Source organism: Heptranchias perlo, chromosome 4 (genome assembly GCF_035084215.1).
Source record: "Heptranchias perlo isolate sHepPer1 chromosome 4, sHepPer1.hap1, whole genome shotgun sequence".
Taxonomy (NCBI): domain Eukaryota; kingdom Metazoa; phylum Chordata; class Chondrichthyes; order Hexanchiformes; family Hexanchidae; genus Heptranchias; species Heptranchias perlo.
Genome location: NC_090328.1, coordinates 97,170,550 through 97,192,346, shown reverse-complemented (window position 1 = coordinate 97,192,346; position 21,797 = coordinate 97,170,550). Strand labels below are relative to the sequence as shown.

The following is a 21,797-nucleotide window of genomic DNA, read 5'->3' as shown; positions in this document are numbered from 1 at the left end:
TGCTGAAAGCAATTCCACAAAGTTTGGGAAAGAACTTCCTCATGCTGGGTCAAAATCCTGGAATTCTCTACCTAGCAATTCTGTTCGGTAAGGGTATCAAGGGATATAGATCAAATGGAGGGTAAATGGAGTCGAGGTACAGGTCAGCCACGATCTAATTGAACGACTGAACAGGCTCGAGGGGCTGAATGGCCTCCTCTTGTTACGATGCAACACCACCATGGGAGAAGTTCAAGGGAAGGCCCACCACCACCCTCTCAGGGCAATTAGGGATGAACAACGAATATGGCCTTGCCAGTGTTGCCCATATTCAGAGGACAAATTTTTAAAAAAACAGTGCAATGAAGGGGAAGAGAAGTGGACAACCAGTTGTATCTTGAACAAGAGAAAATGGGGGTGAAATTGATCTTGTGTAGCAGAGCAAAACAGGCGGTAGCGAATCGGCAGCCCGATTCACTCCCGCCCGTTTTACTCCCGCCCGATTCACTCCCGCCCGATTCACTCCCGCCCGATTTTCTTTGCTGTTGACTTCAATGGAATAGAAAATCGGGCAGGAGTGAAACAGGGCGGGAGTGAGATGGGTGGGAGTGAATTGGGGCAGGAGTGAGACAGGGCGGGAGTAAAACGGGGCAGGAGTGAGACAGGGCGGGGGTGAATTGGGCGGGAGTGAAACGGGCAAGAGCGAAACGGGCTGCCGATTCGCTACCGCCCATTTTGCACTACCGTCCAAGACCAAATGTTGGCATGGTGGTAAAGTTGGTAAAGTGTTGTTGGACGACTGTGCAGGTACTGGAGGGATTGTGACACAGGGTCAGGGCTTGATGTGGAAGGTGTTGCAATGGCATTCATAAGGCAAGAGCTAAAAAGCCCCCAGTAATCCTACCCCTAATCCCCTCCCCATCCCTACACTTCCCTCCCCTCCTCTCCAATCCCCTGGGTATTTACCTGCAGTGACAGACTTCACATACACTGGTGTTTCTTCTGATAAAACAAATCCATGATCCGAGGGCGTATCTTTGTGAATCTTTACTGTCACTTTTAATGGGAAGCTTAATTGGTTCGTGTTAGCAGACGCTCCATCAGCTGTGGCTCGATTCCTTAAATCAGAAACAAAACAAGATCTTATTTATCAATCATTTTCAGCATCTTTTCAAATTTTATCCACCTCCCACCTTCTTCCTCTATGGGATCTCAATGTAGTTAATCAGTTAATCAGAGAGAGCCAGCATGGATTTGTGAAAGGTAGGTCATGCCTGACAAACCTGATTGAATTTTTTGAAGAGGTGACTAAAATAGCGGACAGGGAAATGTCAATGGATGTTATTTATATGGACTTCCAGAAGGCATTTGATAAGGTCCCACATAAGAGACTGTTAGCTAAGATAGAAGCCCAAGGAATCGAGCAAAAAGTACAGACTTGGTTAGGAAGTTGGCTGAGCGAAAGGCGACAGAGAGTAGGGATAATGGGAAGGTACTCACATTGGCAGGATGTGACTAGTGGAGTCCCGCAGGGATCTGTCTTGGGGCCTTAATTATTCACAATATTTATTAACGACTTAGATGAAGGCATAGAAAGTCTCATATCTAAGTTTGCCGATGACATAAAGATTGGTGGCATTGTAAGCAGTGTAGATGAAAACATAAAATCACAAAGCGATATTGATAGATTAGGTGAATGGGCAAAACTGTGGCAAATGGAATTCAATGTAGACAAATGTGAAGTCATCCACTTTGGATCAAGAAAGGATAGAACAGGGTACTTTCTAAATGGTAAAAAGTGAAAAACAGTGGATGTCCAAAGGGACTTAGGGGTTCAGGTACATAGATCATTGAAGTGTCATGAACAGGTGCAGAAAATAATCAATAAGGCTAATGGAATGCTGGCCTTTATATCCAGAGGACTGGAGAACAAGGGGGCAGAAGTTATGCTGTAGCTATGCAAAACCCTGGTTAGACCGCACCTGGAGTACTGTGAGCAGTTCTGGGCACCGCACCTTCGGAAGGACATGTTGGCTTTGGAGGGAGTGCAGCGTAGATTTACTAGAATGATACCCGGACTTCAAGGGTTAAGTTACGAGGAGAGATTACACAAATTGGGGTTGTATTCTCTGGAGTTTAGAAGGTTAAGGAGTGATCTGATTCAAGTTTATAAGATAATAAGGGGAACGGATAGGGTGGATAGAGAGAAACTATTTCTGCTGGTTGGGGATTCTAGGAGTAGGGGGCACAGTCTAAAAATTAGAGCCAGACCTTTCAGGAGTGAGATTAGAAAACATTTCTACACACAAATGGTGGTAGAAGTTTGGAACGCTCTTCCGCAAACAGCAATTGATACTAGCTCAATTGCTAAATTTAAATGTGAGATAGATAACTTTTTGGCAATCAAAGGTATTAAGGGATATGGGCCAAAGGCAGGTATATGGAGTTAGATCACAGATCAGCCATGATCTTATCAAATGGCGGAGCAGGCACGAGGGGCTGAATGGCCTACTCCTGTTCCTATGTTTCCTATCTTCCTATGTTTCCTATGTAGGCCTAGCTTCTCCATTTTGCCTTCCTGAGAGGTGGGACATTGTACGGCAGAGGGGGAGCTCCCCCCTCCTCTGTATCCACCCCAGCCCTGATTTATTTTTAAGGATTCCCTTGTCAAGAGGGAGCCTGCCAGTATCAGGGTGGAGAATCCCAGTAAGCCTTGGCAAGTGACGTTGAAGGGGCAGAAGCTCCTGGGGGGGGGCAGCAGAATTGAAGGTGGTGGCCCCAAAATTATAGAACCTCTGACCCATGCTCTGTCTGAGTTTTGGGCACAGCAAAAAGTGGGACTCCAATCAGGATACAACATATTAAAGCTCTCTCATTGTACCATTCTTCCCAGTGCCCAAACATAGATGCACTTGCAGTAAACTTTAAACTTAAAAGCATGGGAACATGGGAACAGGAGTATGTCTTTCAGGCCCTCCGACCTGGTCTGCCATTCAGTTAGATCATGGCTGATCTATACATCAACTCCATTTCCCTATATATCCTTACCCAGCAAAAATCTATCGATCTCAATCTTGAAAATTTCAATTGTCCCAGTATCCACAGCATTTTGGGGCAGAGAATTTCAGATTTTGACTACCCTTTGTGTGAAACAGTGCTTCCCTCTTAAAGGGCCCAGCTCTAATTTTAAGATTCTGTCCCCTTGTTTCTCCATACAGTCCCACCCTATATAGCGGGCACATGCATGCTGTCCGTGATGGGTGGTATAACGTGGTAATGTTATTTATTAAAGTTTTTAAAATAAAATTAAAAATTAGTTCAATTCAATTTTAACTTCTAAAAAGCACGTCTCTCCACTTCCCGCTTTGTGTACATTTACTGTTCCGTTATTCAATGCCTAAATGACAACAGGTACATCGCAGTAATGAACCAAACAGGAAATTGATTATGGAGGTATTTTAAGATAATGATGAGGACTTTGAAATCTCACTGTCAGCTCTTAATCTCCAAGTTTAATTTGTGAGGAAGACCTCAATCCGTTTAAGAGGCAGTCAGACTGTCATGTTAATTTTAATGGAGGCGGAAGGTGTCTAGCTTAGTAAGGCGGCAAGAAGGGCTAGTAGCAGTGGCGAGAGTTCTGGAGGCCATGGGGGGTTAGGACTTAATGACAGGTAATCACATTTTAACAAGGTGTGAACAGCTGATGGAACTGCCTGTAATAGTTGGCACTCGTAATATGGTTTAAGCGGCGCCTTTATAATTCATGCCTTTAATAATGGGAAATGGTCAGCCCCATTTGCCCGTTATAGATGGCTATCCGGAGTAAGTGGGGACGGTGTAACATTTTAAAGCAGACCACCTCTCTACCGTATAAACTGAAGAGAACACAAGCCAAGTTTATGCAACCTGTCCTCATAATTTAACCCTCTAGCAATGAGATACAAGGATAAGTTTTACGATTTAGCATTCTCAGCGCAGAACTTCGCGTGGCAGGAAGTTGGGTGCAAAGGTCAGAGGACCTGGTTGACGGCCTGCAGGGTTTACTGCCCAATGTCTTAGTTATGGTGTTTTGTTGACCTGTGTAGCATGGATGGGGTGGTGGTCATGGGAGAAAATAACTGCTTAAAATGCACGAGTATTTACCATAGAACAGTCTGGATTAGAGCAAAGAGCCAGAATAGAGCAGTAGTTGTTTGAATTCGATTAAACTTAATCTGACATCAATCTGTCGGAAGTGCTTCGCTTCCTGGTAGGGAGATTGAGATGGGCTTTTGCAGATAAATAATTCATAGAGGCTTTTAAGGATACAACAAATAGCCACAATTATTATTGTATTATAGACAAGGGGAAATCAAAACTCTGAGCAGCTGAAAGTGTTCCATGCTTTTGAAACGGTTCTTTTTTCTATTTACAAGGCATTTTATACAAAAATAGCAATGCTTACGTGAGGAAAGGCAGCCTTATAAACGCAGGATATGTTTAGCATATAATGTATATTATTATTATAATATTATAGAAAGTTATTTAAGTAAAAGGTTATATTGAAAAGTCAGATGCAATATTCAAAAGGTTAATTTGGTGCGGCAAAGCTCTGGGTATGGAGTCTCACCAACGATATCAGAAAACTGGGCTCAGAGTCAGTGTGCTAGATTCTAGATTCGCGGCGCTCCCAACTTTGGACTGATTCTCTGATCTGTAATTGCAGCAAAGCAGGGCACCACGGTGAGACCCTTATATATCTATAACACATTGAGAGTTTTTTGAAAAGCACGCACTTCCTGCACACGTCCACCTTACTTTCTGCATCACGACTTTTCCTCAAGTTTCTATTTTCAGCACATCAGCGTGTCAACAGTTGCTGTAAAGCCTTTTCTGAGACTATAACTCACCTGTTTTCAATCATTTTTACAGTCTTCTTAAATTATTAACTTCTCATTGGCTTATTCTGCCCATGTGACCAAATCCTAAGCTGCACCTCCCAACGCCGTTCAAAATTATCTTTCTTTCCCAACCGAGAACACTAATTGCCAAAATTGTTAGCTGCCTTTTTATATCTATATAATAAATATAATAATCTAGGTTTAAAGGCACGCATTTAGCATTCACTTCCTGTAGAGGTCATTTTTATTTCCTGTCACATTTTGCCTATCACACATTCCCTGTTACATTTTGTTGATAACATTCTAATTGTTTTATTTATCATTCTCGGGATGTGGGCATCGCTGGAAAGACTGGTATTTATTGCTTATCCCTAGTTGCCCTCGAGAAAGCGATGGGCCTTCTTCTTGAACTGCTGCAGTCCGTGTGGTGAAAGCTGTTAGGTAGGGCGTTCCAAAATTTTGATCCAGTGATGATGAAGGAAAGGCAAAATATGTCGGGATAGTGTGGAGGGGAACTTGGACTTGATAGTGTTCCCATGCACCTGCTGCTCTTGTCCCTCTAGGTGGTGGAGGTCGCGGGTTTGGGAGGTGCTGCTGAAAGAGCCTTGGCGAATTGCTGCAGTGCATCCAGTAGATAGTACACACTGCAGCCACGGTGCGCCGGTGGTGGAGGGAGTGACTGTTTAGGGTGGTGGATGGGGTGCTGATTAGGCGGACTGCTTTGTCCTAGATGGGGTCGAGCATCTTCAGTGTTGTTGCAGCTGCACCCGTCCAGGCCAGTGGAGAGTATTCTATCACACTCCTGACTTGTGCCTTGTAGGTGTGGAAAGGCTTTGGGGAGTCAGGAGGTGAGTCACTCGCCGCAGAATACCCAGCCTCTGACCTGCTTTTGTAGCCACGGCATTTATATGGCTGGTCCCAGTTGAGTTTCTGGTCAATGGTGACCCCAAGCATGTTGATGGTAGGGGACTCGGCAATTTTAATGCCATTGAATGTCAAGGAGAGGTGGTTAGACTCTCTCTTGTTGGAGATGGTCATTGCCTGGCACTTGTGTGACACAAATGCTACTTGCCACTTATCAGCCCAAGCCTGGATGTTATCCAGGTCTTGCTGCATGCGGGTACAGACTGCTTCATTATCTGAGGAATTGCGAATGGAACTGAACACTGTGCAGTCATCAGCGAACACCCCCATTTCTGAACTTATGTTGGAGGGAAGGTCATTGATGAAGCAGCTGAAGATGGTTGGGCCAAGGACACTGCCCTGAGGAACTCCTGCAGCAATGTCCTGGGGCTGAGATGATTGATCTACAACAACCACTACCATCTTCCTTTGTGCTAGGTATGACTCCAGCCACTGGAGAGATTTCCCCCTATTCCCCATTGACTTCAGTTTTACTAGGGCTCCTTGATGCCACACTCGGTCAAATGCTGCCTTGATGCCAAGGGCATCCTCACCTCTGGAATTCAACTCTTTTGTCCATGTTTGAACCATGGCTGTATTTGAGGTCTGGAGTAGAGTGGTCCTGGCGGAACCCAAACTGAGCATCGGTGAGCAGGTTATTGGTGAGTAAGTGCCACTTGATAGCACTGTCGACGACACCATCCATCACTTTGCTGATGATTGAGAGTAGACTGATGGGGCGGTAATTGGCTGGGTTGGATTTGTCCGGCTTTTTGTGGACAGGATATACCTGGGCAATTTCCACATTGTCGGGTAGATGCCAGTGTTGTAGCTGTACTGGAACAGCTTATCTAAGGGTACAGCTAGTTCTGGAGGACAAGTCTTCAGCACTAAAGCTGGGATATTGTCAGGGCCCGTAGCCTTTATTGTGTCCAGTGCACTCAGCCGTTTCTTGGCGTCATGTGTCGTCACTGTGGTAAATATCACAGGAGATATGCTTGTAAAATATAAAGTTTATCACTGCACGCTTTGGGGGTAATTTTAACCTAACTTGTTGGGCGGGAAACCCACGGGATCAGGTGCAATGCCGATTTTACACCGTTGAATTCAATGAAGAGTAAAATTGGGCGGATGTAAACCCAGCATTGCACCCGATCCCATCGGTCACCAAATGGGTGGGTTAGGTTAAGATTGCCCCCTTTATTTCTCCCACTAAAAGTTTATATTTTCAAAGCTCAAATTTACCTTTGCTCCCTGCCACCTGGGGCTTCCCAGCACTGCCCCCAAATTTTACCTTGCATCCCCAAAGCTCTTTGGTTCCCTTCCACAGGCTGTTCGCTGTTCTTCATATCAATTAAGGCCCCCGGCCCTCGTCCCTAAAGCCCCTCAGATATCTGACCAGACCTTCCCTCTGATTGTACACTGGAATAGAAGCTATACTCGGAGTTTCCTATTAACACAATGGGGGTGAAATATAACTTCATTGGTAGCGTATCGGCCACCCATCATCCCCCTCCAGATTTTCCTTTCCATTGAAGTTTCTGTGCCGCTGCCAAATTCGAATTTCACCCAGTCCGGATGGGATGCATCCGAGGTTGCTGAGGGAATTAAAGGTGGAAATTGCAGAGGTGCTGGCCATAATCTTCCAATCCTCCTTAGATATGGGGGTGGTGCCAGAGGACTGGAGAATTTCAAATGTTACACCCTTGTTCAAAAAAGGATGTAAGGATAAACCAGCAACTACAAGCCAGTCAGTTTAACCTCGGTGGTGGAGAAGCTTTTAGAAACAATAATCCAGGACAAAACTAATAGTCGCTTGGACAAGTGTGGATTAATAAAGGAAAGCCAGCAGGGATTTGTTAAAGGCAAATTGTTTTTAACTAATTTGATTGAGTCTTTTGATGAGAGGATTGATGAGGGCAATGCGGTTGATGTTGTGTATATTGACTTTCAAAAGGTGTTTGATAAAGTGCCACATAATAGGCTTGTCAGCAAAATTGAAGCCCATGGAATAAAAGGGGCAGTGGCAGCATGGATACGGAATTGGCTAAGTGACAGGAAACAGAGAGTAGTGGTGAACGGTTGTTTTTCGGACTGGAGGGAGGTATACAGTGGTGTTCCGCAGGGGTCAGTACTTGGACCACTGCTTTTCTTGATATATTTTAATGACTTGGACTTGGGTGCACAGGGCACAATTTCAAAATTTGCAGATGACACAAAACTTGGGAGTGTAGTAAACAGTGAGGAGGATAATAATAGACTTCAAGAGAACATAGATAGGCTGGTGGAATGGGCGGACACATGGCAGATGAAATTTAACTCAGAGAAGTGTGAGTGATATATTTTGGCAGGGTGAACAAGGAGAGGCAAAATAAACTAAATGGTACAATTCTAAAGGGGGTGCAGGAACAGAGAGATCTGGGGGTGTATGTACACAAATCTTTGAAGGTGGCAGGACAGGTTGAGAAAGCTGTTAAAAAAGCATACGGGATCCTAGAAACATAGAGCACAAAAACAAGAAAGTTATGTTGAACATTTATAAAACATTGGTTCGGCCACAACTAGAGTATTGTGTCCAATTCTGGGCACCGCACTTTAGGAAGGTTGTGAAGGCCTTTGAAAGAGTGCAGAAAAGATTTACTAGAATGGTTCCCTGGATGAGGGACTACAGTTACATGGATAGACTGGAGAAGCTGGGGTTGTTCTCCTTAGAGCAGGAATGGTTAAGAGGAGATCTGATAGAAGTGTTCAAAATCATGAAGGGTTTACATAAAGTAAATAAAGAGAAATTGTTCTCATTGGCAAGGGTAGAGAACCAGAGGACACAGATTTAAGGTGATTGGCAAAAGAACCAAAGGCGACATGAGGAAAGACTTGTTTACTCAGCGAGTAGTTATGATCTAGAATGTGCTGCCTGAAAGGGTGGTGGAAGCAGATTCAATCATGGCTTTCAAAAAGGAACTGGATAAATACTTGAAGGAAAAAAATTTGCAGGGCTACGGGGAAAGAGCCGGGGAATGGGACTAACTGGATTGCTCTTAAAAAGACTCGGCACGGGCTCGATGGGCCGAGTGGCCTCCTTCTGTGCTGTAAACATTCTATGATTCTATGACTTTTACTTAACAGTCACATATGTGACCAACATAACTCTTGACAAGTTGCATTTTTATAGCCTCTTTAACATAATGAAACATCTCAAAGTTCTTCATGGGTGGGGATGACTTGAGCAGGAGAGGAGAGGAACTAGTGGGTTGGTGGTCCAAAGGTGCAGTTGAAGAGGTAGGTTTGAAAGGAGATTTTGGAAACTGGAGAAAGATGTAGCAAGGTGGAGGGTCAAGAAGAAAGCTCAAGAGCATGAGAGCAAGAGGGATGTTGCTCTTTCGCCAGTGTGAGGTGGGGGAAGAGGGAAATGCACAATACACCAGAGCTGGAAGATCAGTGGATGGCCGTGGGATGTGGGCCTGCTGGAGATGGGAGCGGGAGCAGGGAACGATTGCAGATGAGGATGAGGATTTTGAAATTGATGTGCCGACTGATGGGAAGCTAGTGGAAGTTGACGGGAAGAGATGCAATTGGTCAGCAAGACTTAGGAACATAGGAAGATAGGAAAAGGAGTAGGTCATTCTGCCCCTTGAGCCTGTTCTGCCATTCAATTAGATCATGGCTGATCTGTAACTTAACTCCATCTACCTGCCTTGGTTCCGTAACCAATAGTACCCTTGCCTAACAAAAATCTATCAATCTCAGTTTTGAAATTGTCAATTGACCTAGCCTCAACAGCTTTTTGGGGGAGATAGTTCCAGATTTCCACTACCCTTTGTGTGAAGAAGTGCTTCCTGACATCACCTCTGAATGGCCTAGCTCTAATTTTAAGGTTATGCAACTTGTTCTGGATTCCCCCATCAGAGGAAATAGTTCCTCTCTATCTACCTTATCAAATCCTTTAATCATCTTAAACAACTCAATTAGATAACCCGTTAATCTTCTATACTCAAGGGAATTTAAGTCTAGTCTATGCAACCTGTCCTCATAATTTAACCCTTTTAGCCCCAGTATTATTCTGGTGAATCTGCTGCTGCACCCCTTCCAAGGCCAATATATCCTTCCTGAGGTGCGGTGCCCAGAACTGAATGCAGTACTCTAGATGGGGGTCTAATCAGCACTCTGTACAGCTGTAACATAACTTCCACCCCTTTATATTCCAGCTCCCTTGAGATAAAGGCCAACATTCCATTAGTATTTTTAATTATTTTTGTACCTGTCCACTAGCTTTTAGTGATTTCTATACTTGAACCCCTTAATCTCCCTGATCCTCCACAGTTCCTAGCTTCTCACCATCTAGAAAATACTCTGATCTATCTTTCTTAGGTCCAAAGTGGATGACCTCACACCTCCCCACATTGAACTCCATCTGCCACAGTTTTGCCCACTCACTTAATCTATCAATATCCTTTGCAACTTTCTGCTCCCTTCTACATTATTTACTGTGCCACCTAACTTGGTGTTTTCAGCAAACTTGGATATATGGCTATTCCTTCATTTAAGTCATTTATAAATATAGTGAAAAGCTGAGGCCCCAGTACAGATCCTTGGGGGACACCATTAGTCACATCCTGTCAATTGGAGTACATACCCATTATCCGTACTCTGTCTCCTACCTCCGAACCAATTCCCTACCCATGTCAATAGGTTGCCTTCAATTCCACGTGCTATAATATTTGTTAACCGTCTCTTATGTGGAACCTTATCAAATGCCTTCTGGGAGTCCATATAAATAACATCCATAGACACTCCCTTAACTATCACGTTAGTTATCTCATCAGAAGGTTCATTAGACACGACTTATCCTTTGCAAATCCATGCTGGCTCTGTCTGATCAGTTCATTTTTGTCCAAGTGCTCAGTTACTCTGTCCCTAACAACAGATTCTAGTAACAACAACAACAACTTCCATATATATAGCACCTTTAATGTAGTAAAACATCCCAGGATGCTTCACGTGAGCAATTATCAAACAAAATTTGACACCGAACCACCTAAGGAGATATTAGGACAGGTGAAGAAAAGCTTGGTCAAAAAGGTAGGATTTAAGGAGCATCTTAAAGAAAGAGAGAGAGGTAGAGAGGGGTAGGGAGGGAATTCCAGAGCTTAGGGCCGAGGCAGCTGAAGGCATGGCCGCCAGTGGTGGAGCGATTAAAATCGGGGATGCACAAGTGGCCAGAATTGGAAGAGCGCAGAGATCTCGGAGGGTTGTTGGGCTGGAGATTACAGAGGTAGGGAGTGGGCGAAACCATTGAGAAATCTGAAAACACTATGAAAATTTTAAAATTTTGTAGGCAGCAAGTGTGTGGCCTACACAAGCTTATTAATGATATATAGATTAGTCACAAAACTTTAAGGGTTCATAAACACTACAACCGTAGTGGCAGCGCAAAGTGGCTTTGCTTTGCAATGTTGCTGTAGTTTGAAATTATGTGCAGCCAGAATCCAGAGCCAGGGCCTGACCTTACACCAGAATGTAGCGGAGCTAGCCTCCCTGTGGGAGGTAGCCTCACTCTGCTTCGCTTCAGTCATTTCAAATACTTCACACCTGATTTACATTCCAAGTTTAGTATCAGTGTGGAGCCAAAACCACTTCACACCATGCTAAACATGTGGACTGTGGCAGCATAAATCTGCTTCAAACCATTAATCAATGGTATTTTTTTATTTTTACTGCATGTGCTTCGATACTCATTAGTGATTATCTTTCCTTCAGGGTACAAAATGCAGCCTGTTGTCAAAGGGAAATCAATTGCTGCTTGTGATCAGAAAACTTCTTAACTTCAAGGAATTCATTGCCTTTTTGCTCGTTAACTATACAGTCCAAACACTATATGACTGTTAGAATGAGAATGAATACCTCTACAGATGTGAACGATATATAAAATGTGAATGAATTCCTCTACAGATTAGAATGAGGTATAAAATGTGAATGAATTCCTCTACAGATTAGAATGAGCTGAAAAATGTGAATGAATTTGTACACAGATGGGAACAAGGAATAAAACAAAATCAGTTCCTCCACAGATGGGAACAATCTTTAAAATATTAGTTAATTCCTCCACAGATGGGAACGAGGAATAAAATGTGAATTAATTCCTTAACAGGAGGGAGCAATGTATAAAATGTGAATTAATTCTTCTACAGATAGGAAAGGTGTCAGATTTGAATGAATTCCTCTACAGATGGGAAGTATATATAAAAATGTGAATGAATTCCTCTACTCAGGAGAACAATATAAAATTTGAATAAATTGCACGACAGAGGGCAACAATGTATAAAATGTGAATGAATTCTATGACAGATGTGAGCAATATATAAAATGTGAATGAATTCTTCTACAAATGGTAACAAGCTGTAAAATGTGAATGATTTCCTCTACAGGTGGGAACAAGGTATAAATTGTGAATGAATTTCCCTACAGAGGGAAACAAGGTATAAAATGTGAATGAATTTCTCCACAGATGGGAACATGACACAGAATGTGAATTAATTCCTTTACAGGTATGAGTAATGAAGGAAATGTGAATAATTTCCTCTACAGATGTGAACAATTTATAAATGTGAATGAATTTCTCTACAGATGGGAACAATATATAAAATGTGAATGAATTCCCCTACAGATGTGAACAAGGTATAAAGTGTGAATGAATTGCTCTACAGATGGCAACAAATTATAAAATGTGAATGAATTTCTCCACAGATGAAAACAAGGTATAAATTGTGAATGAATTTCTCTACAAATGGGAAAATATATTAGATGTTACTGAATTCCTCTACTGAGGAGAACGATATGTAAAATGTGAATGAATTCCTCTACAGTTGGTAACAAGGTATAAAATATGAATGAATTCCTCTACAAATGTGAGTAATGTATAAAATGTGAACTAATTTCTCTACAGACGGGAACAACATATGAAATGTGAATGAATGTCCTTACAAATGGGAACAAGGTGTAAATTGTGAATGAATTTCTCTACAGTTGGGAACAAAATATGAAATGTGAATGAATTCGTCTACAGATGTGATCCCAGTATTAAATGTGAACAAATACATCTACAGTTGGGAACAGGGTATAAAAAGTGAATGAACTTCTCTACAGATGGCAATAAGATATGAAATGTGAATGAATTCCTCTACAGATGGGAACAATATATGAAATATGAATGAATCCCTCTACAGGTGGAAGCCAGGTGTAAATTGTGAATGATTTCCCCTATAGAGGGAAACAAGGTATAAAATGTGAATGAATTTCTCCACAGATGGGAACATGATATGAAATGTGAATGAATTCCTCTACAGATGTGAACAAATTATAAAAAGTGATTGAAATTTTCTACAGATGTGAACAAGGTATAAAGTGTGAATGAATTCCTCTACAGATGTGAGCAATATATAACATGTGAACAAATTCTTCTTCAAATGGTAACAAGCTGTAAAATGTGAATGATTTCCTCTACAAATGTTAACAATTTATAGAATGTGAATCTATTTCTTGACTGATGGTAACAGGGTATAAGATGTGAATGAATTCCTCTACAGATGTGAGCAATGTATAAAATGTGAATGAATTCTTTTACAGATGTGAGCAATGTATAAAATGTGAATGAATTCTTTTACAGATGGGAACAAGGTTGTAAATTGTGAATGAATTCCTCTACCTTATGTGAGTCATGTAGGAAATGGGAATAAATTCCTCTACAGATGTGAACAATATATAAAACATGAATGAATTCCCCTACAGATGGGAACTAGGTGTACAATGTGAATGAATTCCTCAACAGATGTTAACAATCTATAAAATGTGATTGAAATTTTCTACAGATGGGAACAATATGTATAATGTGAATGAATTCCTCTACAGATGTGAACAAGGTATAAAGTGTGAATGAATTCCTGTAAAGATGGTAACAATGTATAAAATGTGAATGAATTCCTCTACCAATGGTAACAATGTATGAAATGTGAATGAATTCCTCTACTGATGGTAACAATGTAGGAAATGTGAATGATTTCGTCTACAGATGGTAACAGGGCTGTAAAATGTGAATCAATTCCTCTACAGCTATGGACAATGTATAATTGTGAATGAATTTCTTTACAGATGAGAAAATATATTAGATGTGACTGAATTCCTCTACTGAGGAGAACGATATATAAAATGTGAATGAATTCCACTAAAGGTGGTAACAAGGTATAAAATCTGAATGAAGTTCTCCACGGATGGGAACAGGTTCTAAAATGTGAATGAATTCCTCTACAGATGGGAACAATATATAAAATGTGAATGAATTGCCCTCTAAATAGGAACAAGGTGTAAATTGTGAATGGAATTCTCTACAGTTAGGAACAAAATATAAAATGAGAAAGAATTCTTCTACAGATGTGATCCAGGTATTAAATGTGAACAAATACATCAACAGTTGGGAACAGGATATAAAGGTGAATGAACTTCTCTACAGATGGTATAAAATGTGAATGAATTCCTGTACAGATGTGAGCAATGTATAAAATGTGAATGAATTCCTTGACAGATGGTAACAAGCCGTAAAATGTGATTGAATTCCTTTACAGATGTGAGCAATATATAAAATGTGAATGAATTCCTCCATGGGAAGCAGGTGTAAATTGTGAATGAATTCCTCTACAGAGGGGAACAAAGTATAAAATGTGAATGAATTTCTCCACAGATGGGAACATGACATGAAATGTGAATGAATTCCTCTACAGGTGTGAGTAATGAAGGAAGTGTGAATAAATTCCTCTACAGATGTGAACAATTTATAAAATGTGAATGAATTCCCCTACAGATGTGAGCAATATATAAAACGTGAATGAATTTTTCTACAGATGGGAACAAATTATAAAATGCGAATGAATTCCTCTGCAGATGGGCAAAGGTTGTAAATTATGAATGAATTCCTCTACAGATGGGAAGAATACATAAAATGTGAATGAATTCCTCTGCAGATGGGAATCAGGTGTAATTTATAAGTGAATTCCCCTACAAAGGGGAACAAGGTATAAAATGTGAATGACTTTCTCTACAGATGGGAACATGATATGAAATGTGAATGAATTTCTCTACAGAATGGAATAAGGTATAAAATATGAATGAATTCCTCTACAGATGTGAGACTTGGAAATATATCGCCGTTCCTTCATCGTCGCTGGGTCAAAATCCTGGAACTCCCTTCCTAACAGCACTGTGGGAGAACCTTCACCACACGGACTGCAGCAGTTCAAGAAGGCGGCTCACCACCACCTTCTCAAGGGCAATTAGGGATGGGCAATAAATGCCGGCCTCGCCATCAACACCCACATCCCATGAACGAATAAAAAAAATATATATAAAATGTTAATGAATTTCTCTACAGATGAGAACAATATATAAATTGTGAATGAATTCCTCTACAGATGGGAACAACACATAAAATGTGACTGAATTCCTCTACTGAGGAGAATGATGTATAAAATGTGAATGAATTCCTCTACAGATGATAACAAGGCATAAAATGTTAATGAATTCCTCTACAGATGATAATGAGGCATAAAATGTTAATGAATTCCTCTACAGATGATAACGAGGCATAAAATGTTAATGAATTCCTCTACAGATGATAACGAGGCATAAAATGTTAATGAATTCCTCTACAGATGATAACGAGGCATAAAATGTTAATGAATTCCTCTACAGATGTGAACAATGTATAAAATATGAATGAATTCCTCTAGAGATGGGAACATTGTATAAAATATGAATGAATTCCACTACAGAAGTGAACAAGGTATAAAATGTGAATGAGTTGCTCTGCAGATGTGAACAATGTACCCACTCTGTAAACTGTAATGTGTATGTAGGGCACACTGGAAACAGATTGATTGTTCATACTGGTCAAGTTAGTGGGTGATACGTTGACCAAGGGTCCCTGACTGTATAAGTACATGCATTTTAGCAAACAACCTACAAGAAAACAATCAGGTTTTAAAAAACAAATATAGATCTCACCTCTGTGAATTATCTCGTGTAAGGCGAAGCCACTTTGACACCATTTTTTCAACTTTGTGGGCTTTGCGAACTTGGACCATGTTATCCTCGGATTCTTCCATTTAACTGCAGAGAATTGATACTTGCATTAATCTCACTATTGAACTGATACTTGCGTTAATCTTACTATTGAATTAATACTTGTGGTAATCTCGCTATTGAATTGATGATTGCGTTAATCTTACTATTGAATTAATACTTGCATTAATCTCACTATTCAATAGATATTTGCATTATTCTCATAATTGAACTGATACTTGTATTCATTATACTTGTATTCATTATACTTTGAATTGTATTATGCCCTGTATCTGCATCAAACACCAACAGGTCAGGAAAAGCATAGCCAGATGCAGTATAAAGCTCCCTCTACTCTGCCCCAACAACATGCCTCAGCCCCTCAGGAGAGCACCTACTACTACTCCAATGTAATAGTTTTTCTATTTCCCACACCTGCTGTTCTCTGACTGTTCTGACTGAGATTGACAATTAATGCTTTTAGGACAATAAGTTTGAAACTTCCCAATTTATTTTACATTGGACCGAAGAAGGAATGAGCTTCAGCCTTTGTAGAGATCGATGCCAACAAAGGTGAGTACTGGGGGCCACATTGGATGGGAGGAGGCCTCTACTAGGCCCTCTTTGTCCGTCATAAAAAAATCAGGGCCTTTATGACTGTTACCGTGGACCTCCCACCACCTTCCACCACACGGTTCTGGGGAGCGGTGATAACTGGTATGGACAGGAAGGAACTGGGGCAGGAGAAGGGCTCTACACCCCTCTGGCATTTGCATGTGGCAGGTTGTCCTGGCAGGGGCAGGGAAATTGAGACATTGGTAGGCCTCACCCTTCACCCCATTTTCCTAATGTTTCCACCGCAATCTCACTCAATGTTGGTCACGATCATGGAGGAATCTCCAGCTGTTTAACTGTAATGTAAAGATAGGGCTATAAATTGGGCCGCATAGCGCCCGTTTTGTAGGCGTTATGTGGCCTCCTAAGGATCCAAATGGCATCCGGAATGTGCGCGCACGCTTTTGGTATGACTTGCGCCAGGCGCCATATTGGTAAAGGCATTTGCACACGTGCAGATAATGAACGCCGGCAGCATATAAAATAGGGAGAATATGCATTAGATCAGTGTACAAGGCTGATTTAAAGGAACAGATATGATTTTGGAACTGGATTTACAGGTTAGTTGCTGGATTATTGCTTCTGGTTGCTGATGCATTTGTACCTGTTTTTGGAGGTCTCCTATACTTGAATACTGGGACTAGGGGATATAGCCCAAAAATTAGAGACGGGACTTGAAGGAGTGAAGTTCAGAAACTCTTCTACACGCAAAGGGTGGGAGAAGTTTGGAATTCTCTTCCGCAAATGGCGGTTGATGCTAGCTCAATTGTTAATTTTAAATCTGAGATTGATAGATTTTTGTTAACCAAAGGTAATAAGGGATATGGGGGTAAGGCGGGAATATGGAGTTAGATCACAGATCAGCCATGATCTCATTGAATGGTGGAACAGGCTTGAGGGGCTAATGGCCTCCTCCTGTTCCTATCTGCCTATGTTCCAATAATAAAGTTTCAACACTCTACAAAGAGTTTTTTTTTATTTGTTCATGGGATGTGGGCGTCACTGGCAAAGCCAGCATTTATTGCCCATCCCTAAAATGGGATGGCTAGCTGAAAGGCAACAGCAAGGGAGAGTGACAGGGGTGGGACAGAAATGCTGTTATCCTGAGAGAGGACAGCAGGTTCATGTTCCATGGAGCCACTGCCACTTGCTGCCTCATGTTATGCGCTAACTTCTCCTGCAAGAAAGTGGGATGTGTGTCAGTGAGTGTCTTGCAGGATGTTTGGGTAATGTGCCTGTTATGGTTGAATAGCTGCCAGTGTGTGTGTGACCTGTGAGTTGTAGGTGTGCGGCTTACAACAGTGGTAATGTGTGAGGGTGAGAGGAAGCATCTATTTGGAAGAGTTGAGTACTGATTGAAAGAGTTTTGTTGGTATGTGGGTGATGGGGGTGTAGTGCGTGATGCAGTGGATGCGGCCAGTGGTAGGAGATGCCACTTGACAGTTGACCTCACTCAGCTTGACCACTCGTGTCAATGCATTGAACTTCTTCCTGCATGCATCCATGTTCCTGGTGCTATGCACCTGGCATCGACTTTGTCCCTTACTGCCTCCCACTGCATCGGGAGCATATGTCTGGAGGGCCTCTTGCCCCCCTGCAGATATAGGATGCCCCTCCTTCTGGTCACTTCTTGCACCAAGGCCTGTAGTGCATCATCAGAGAACCTTAGTGCACATTCTCTCACGGGCCCAGTACAAACTCAAATCGGTGAGGTCTGGTGTGCAGATTGGAGGATGTGGGATTTAGTAGTGCGCAAACTTTATTCAATGTTTTAAAATAACTCAACAGTTTGTAAACACAGGGATGGGACCTGCATCTGTGTTTCACGCATGCGATGTCTAATCTCCATTCAGACTCCGTGCGGACCCATATCTTAGATTTTGCAAATAAGTGGTGCAAGCTGCCTTTAAGCGGGGCTAGCCACTTAAATATTCGCAATATCGGGACTCCACCACCTCCCCCCCCCCCACCCTGCTGGTGAGCAGCCATTCAACAGCGCAGCTAGACTTGGCTGCTCGCAGGAATCAGGTAAATAACCAGGCAGCACGAATGTTACGAGCTGCCTGCACCGCAACGACTGGGTGTGATTTAATCACGCACTGCGATACCCATGCCCGGATTCGAATTTAACCCCATAGCCTTAAAAATTAGTTTCATAAGCAGGACACTTTTCAAAAATCAAAGAAAATATCCAAAGGAGGCATAATCTTAAAGTTAGAGCCAGGCCATCCAGGAGAGAAATCAGGAAGCACTTTTTCACACAAAATGTAGTGAAAATCCAGAACTCTCTCCTCCAGAAGGCTGTGGATACTGGGTCAATTGAAGTTTTCAAGACTGAGATTGATAGGTTTTTGTTGGGTAAGTGTATCAATGGATATGGAGCAAAGGCGGGTAAATGGTTTTGAGGTGCAGATCAGCCATGATCTAAAGGAATGGCGGAACAGGCTCGAGGGGCTGAATGACCTACTCCTGTTCCTACGTCCCTAATTCTCATTAACTTTAATGTACTTTTGCTTTCTCTCTTGATGTTAACACACCCATGTTTGTTGGCAGGTTAATTGAGGGGTCAGAGTTTCTGAACCCAACAACTGGAGGTTGAATTAAAACAAATAGTACTACAGTCATAGCTCCTGCTATTGTGCCATTTCAATTTATGAAGTACTTGTGAGCAACGGATATCAGAGGCTTCAACTTACTCTGCAAAAAGCTCCAAACACAATTGTGAACATAGAACAGAGTGTACTCAATAATAACCAGTAACAGTTATAGGTGTCATGCCATGCTCAGCTCCGTGGTAGCACTCTCGCCTCTGAGTCAGAAGGTTGTTGGTTCAAGCCCCAATCCAGAGACTTGAACACAAAATCTAGGCTGGCAGTTCAGTGCAGTACTGAGGGAGTCCTGCACTGTCAGAGGTGCCATGTTTCTGATGAGGCATTAAACCGAGGCCCCATCTGCCTTGTCAGGTGGATATAAAAGATCCCATGGCACTATTTCGAAGCAGATCAAGGGAGTTCTCACGGTGTCCTGGCCAATATTTAACCATCAAGCAACATCACTAAAAAAACAGATTGTCTGGTCATTTATGTCAATGCTGCTTGTAGGATCTTGCAGTGCGCAAATTGGCTGCTGCATTTCCTACATTACACCAATGACTGTACTTCAAAACTACTTCATTGGCTGTAAATGTTGCGAAAGGTGCTATATAAATGCAAGTCTTTCTTTCTTTATACTTTGATACAAATCAACAACTGCAATAGTATTTCACCTTTCACCTCTCCCTCTTCTCTCCTTCATCACTGAAAAATCCGGGTTTTTCCGTATACACCCGACATCACCCTCCCGTAACCCAAATATGACTCCACCTTCCCACAGTCCAGCACTTTAGGATTATTACAAACTGTATATATTAATATGGCTCTCTCAATGTCACATTTAATTTCTCCCAGTTTCCCAACATTTAGCAGTCAGTGTTTAAACAAAAAATAAATCCACAAAATCAATAGGAAGAGGCTGTTTGTTTGTTTTATAAAGAGATGGTGAGGCTTCTTCAGTGGGTTCATCTCCATAACAATCTGCGGCAGGCAATAAGCTACCTAATACAATATTGCATACAGTAAATGGAAATTAAGCTGCCAAGTGATGCAGTTCTTTCAAGATAGGACTACTTTAGGGAACCGAACAAATAGCCTGGCTAAGGTACAATAGAAAAATAATTAAATCTGCTTTTCAATATATGCAGATATATTCACAGTGAGGATGATGAGCCAGATTATCAGTGAGGTTTAATTAAGGCTGGGCTTTTGTGTCATCAGTACTCCCAGTAATCACCCCCGCTGATTAATTAGTCAGTATGTATATCACTTTATCCCTCAAAGACAACTCATGCAAAAACTAGAGGGACACAAATGTGCCAAACCCTACTCCCACCCCCACCCCACCCCCCAGACCTGCAGAATCCAATAATTCCCACGAGAAGGAGAATCAAATGCTAGTGCTCTGCGATTCAATATTGTTGAAGGTCCAATTTTAAGAAAGAACTTGCATTTACACAGTGCCTCACTGCATCCTCAAGACATCATGAGGCGCTTTCAAATTAATGGGTTATTTTTTGAAGTGTAGTCACTGTTATGTTGGCAAACACATCAGCCAATTTGCACACAGCAAGATCCCCGCAAACAGCAAATGAACAAATGACCATTTAATCTGTTGTTGGTGGTGATGATTATGGGGATAATGTTGGCCAGGACATCTGTGGGTAGTCTTTAGTCTTTACCGTTCGGGTGGAGAGGAAAAGTAGTGGGGAGGATGACACACCTGCTACAGAACCCATCCGATTTTGCTTCCTTCGTTTAAATTCTCCGTGCCAGATTTTCCTCTCTGTGTTTCACTCAGCCAATATGTAAATCCCAGGCAGTAAGGATGTAAATCTACCCCGTGCTCTTCAGATAATGCCATGGTATTTTTATATCCACCTGAACAGGTAGACAGGGCCTAGTTTAACATCTTGTGGGACCTTGCTATGTGCAAACTAGCTGCCACATTTCCCTACATTACAAGAGTAACCACACTCCAAAAGTACTTCATTGGCTGTAAAACGCTTTGGAACATCCTGAGGTCGTAAAAGGCTTTATATAAATACAAGTTCTTTCTTTCTTAAATAGCTTTCTTGCACCTGACCTCAAATTGCCAAATGGAACTTTTGATAATTGTTCTTGGATTTCAGATGCTCTGCCTGATATGTAGAGGGATAATGGAATTGGGTGTGAGGAACAGACTTGAGTTATCTTCCAGCACTGCTTGGAGCTTGTCTGAAAATCATGCCGTCTGGAATTGATCTCAGACGTGTACCTCTGGCAAGCTGATGACAGGATCTTTACATACTGGGATTTGGTACAGAAACAGGTTTCCTTTTACTTTTGGTTGTCTGAACTTTTCCATGTACTGAAGCACACCTACTTAATGGCTGACTGAAACATTGGAACAGGAGTAGGCCATTCATCCCCTCTCGCTTGTTCCGCCCTTCTATTAGGATCATGGCTGATCTGCACCTCAACTCCATTTACCTGCTTTTGCTCCATATCCCTTGATATTCCTACCTAACAAAAATCTATTGATCATAGTCTTGAAAATTTCAATTGACCCAGCATCCACAGCCTTTTGGGGAGAGAGTTCCAGATTTCTACTACCCTTTGTCTGAAAAAGTGCTTCCTGATTTCACTCCTAAATGGCCTAGCTCTAATGTTAAGATTGTAACCCTTTATTCTGGATACCCCCAGCAGAGGAAATAGTTTCTCTGTAATTACTGAACCGAAT

At 41.9% G+C, this 21,797-nt stretch overlaps 1 protein-coding gene across 1 annotated transcript in view; it reads right to left on the bottom strand.

Annotated features, from left to right (window-relative positions):
- Window positions 1–15,913, bottom strand: part of LOC137321131 (FERM and PDZ domain-containing protein 1) — a 103,315-nt gene extending 87,402 nt beyond the window's left edge. The window contains exons 1-2 of the mRNA XM_067983357.1: window positions 15,813–15,913; window positions 946–1,097 (exon numbers count right to left, since the gene is read on the bottom strand). Coding sequence (XP_067839458.1) covers window positions 946–1,097; window positions 15,813–15,913 — 253 coding nt within the window. The remainder of the gene's footprint in view (window positions 1–945; window positions 1,098–15,812) is intronic.
- Between the last annotated feature and the right edge of the window lie 5,884 nt (window positions 15,914–21,797).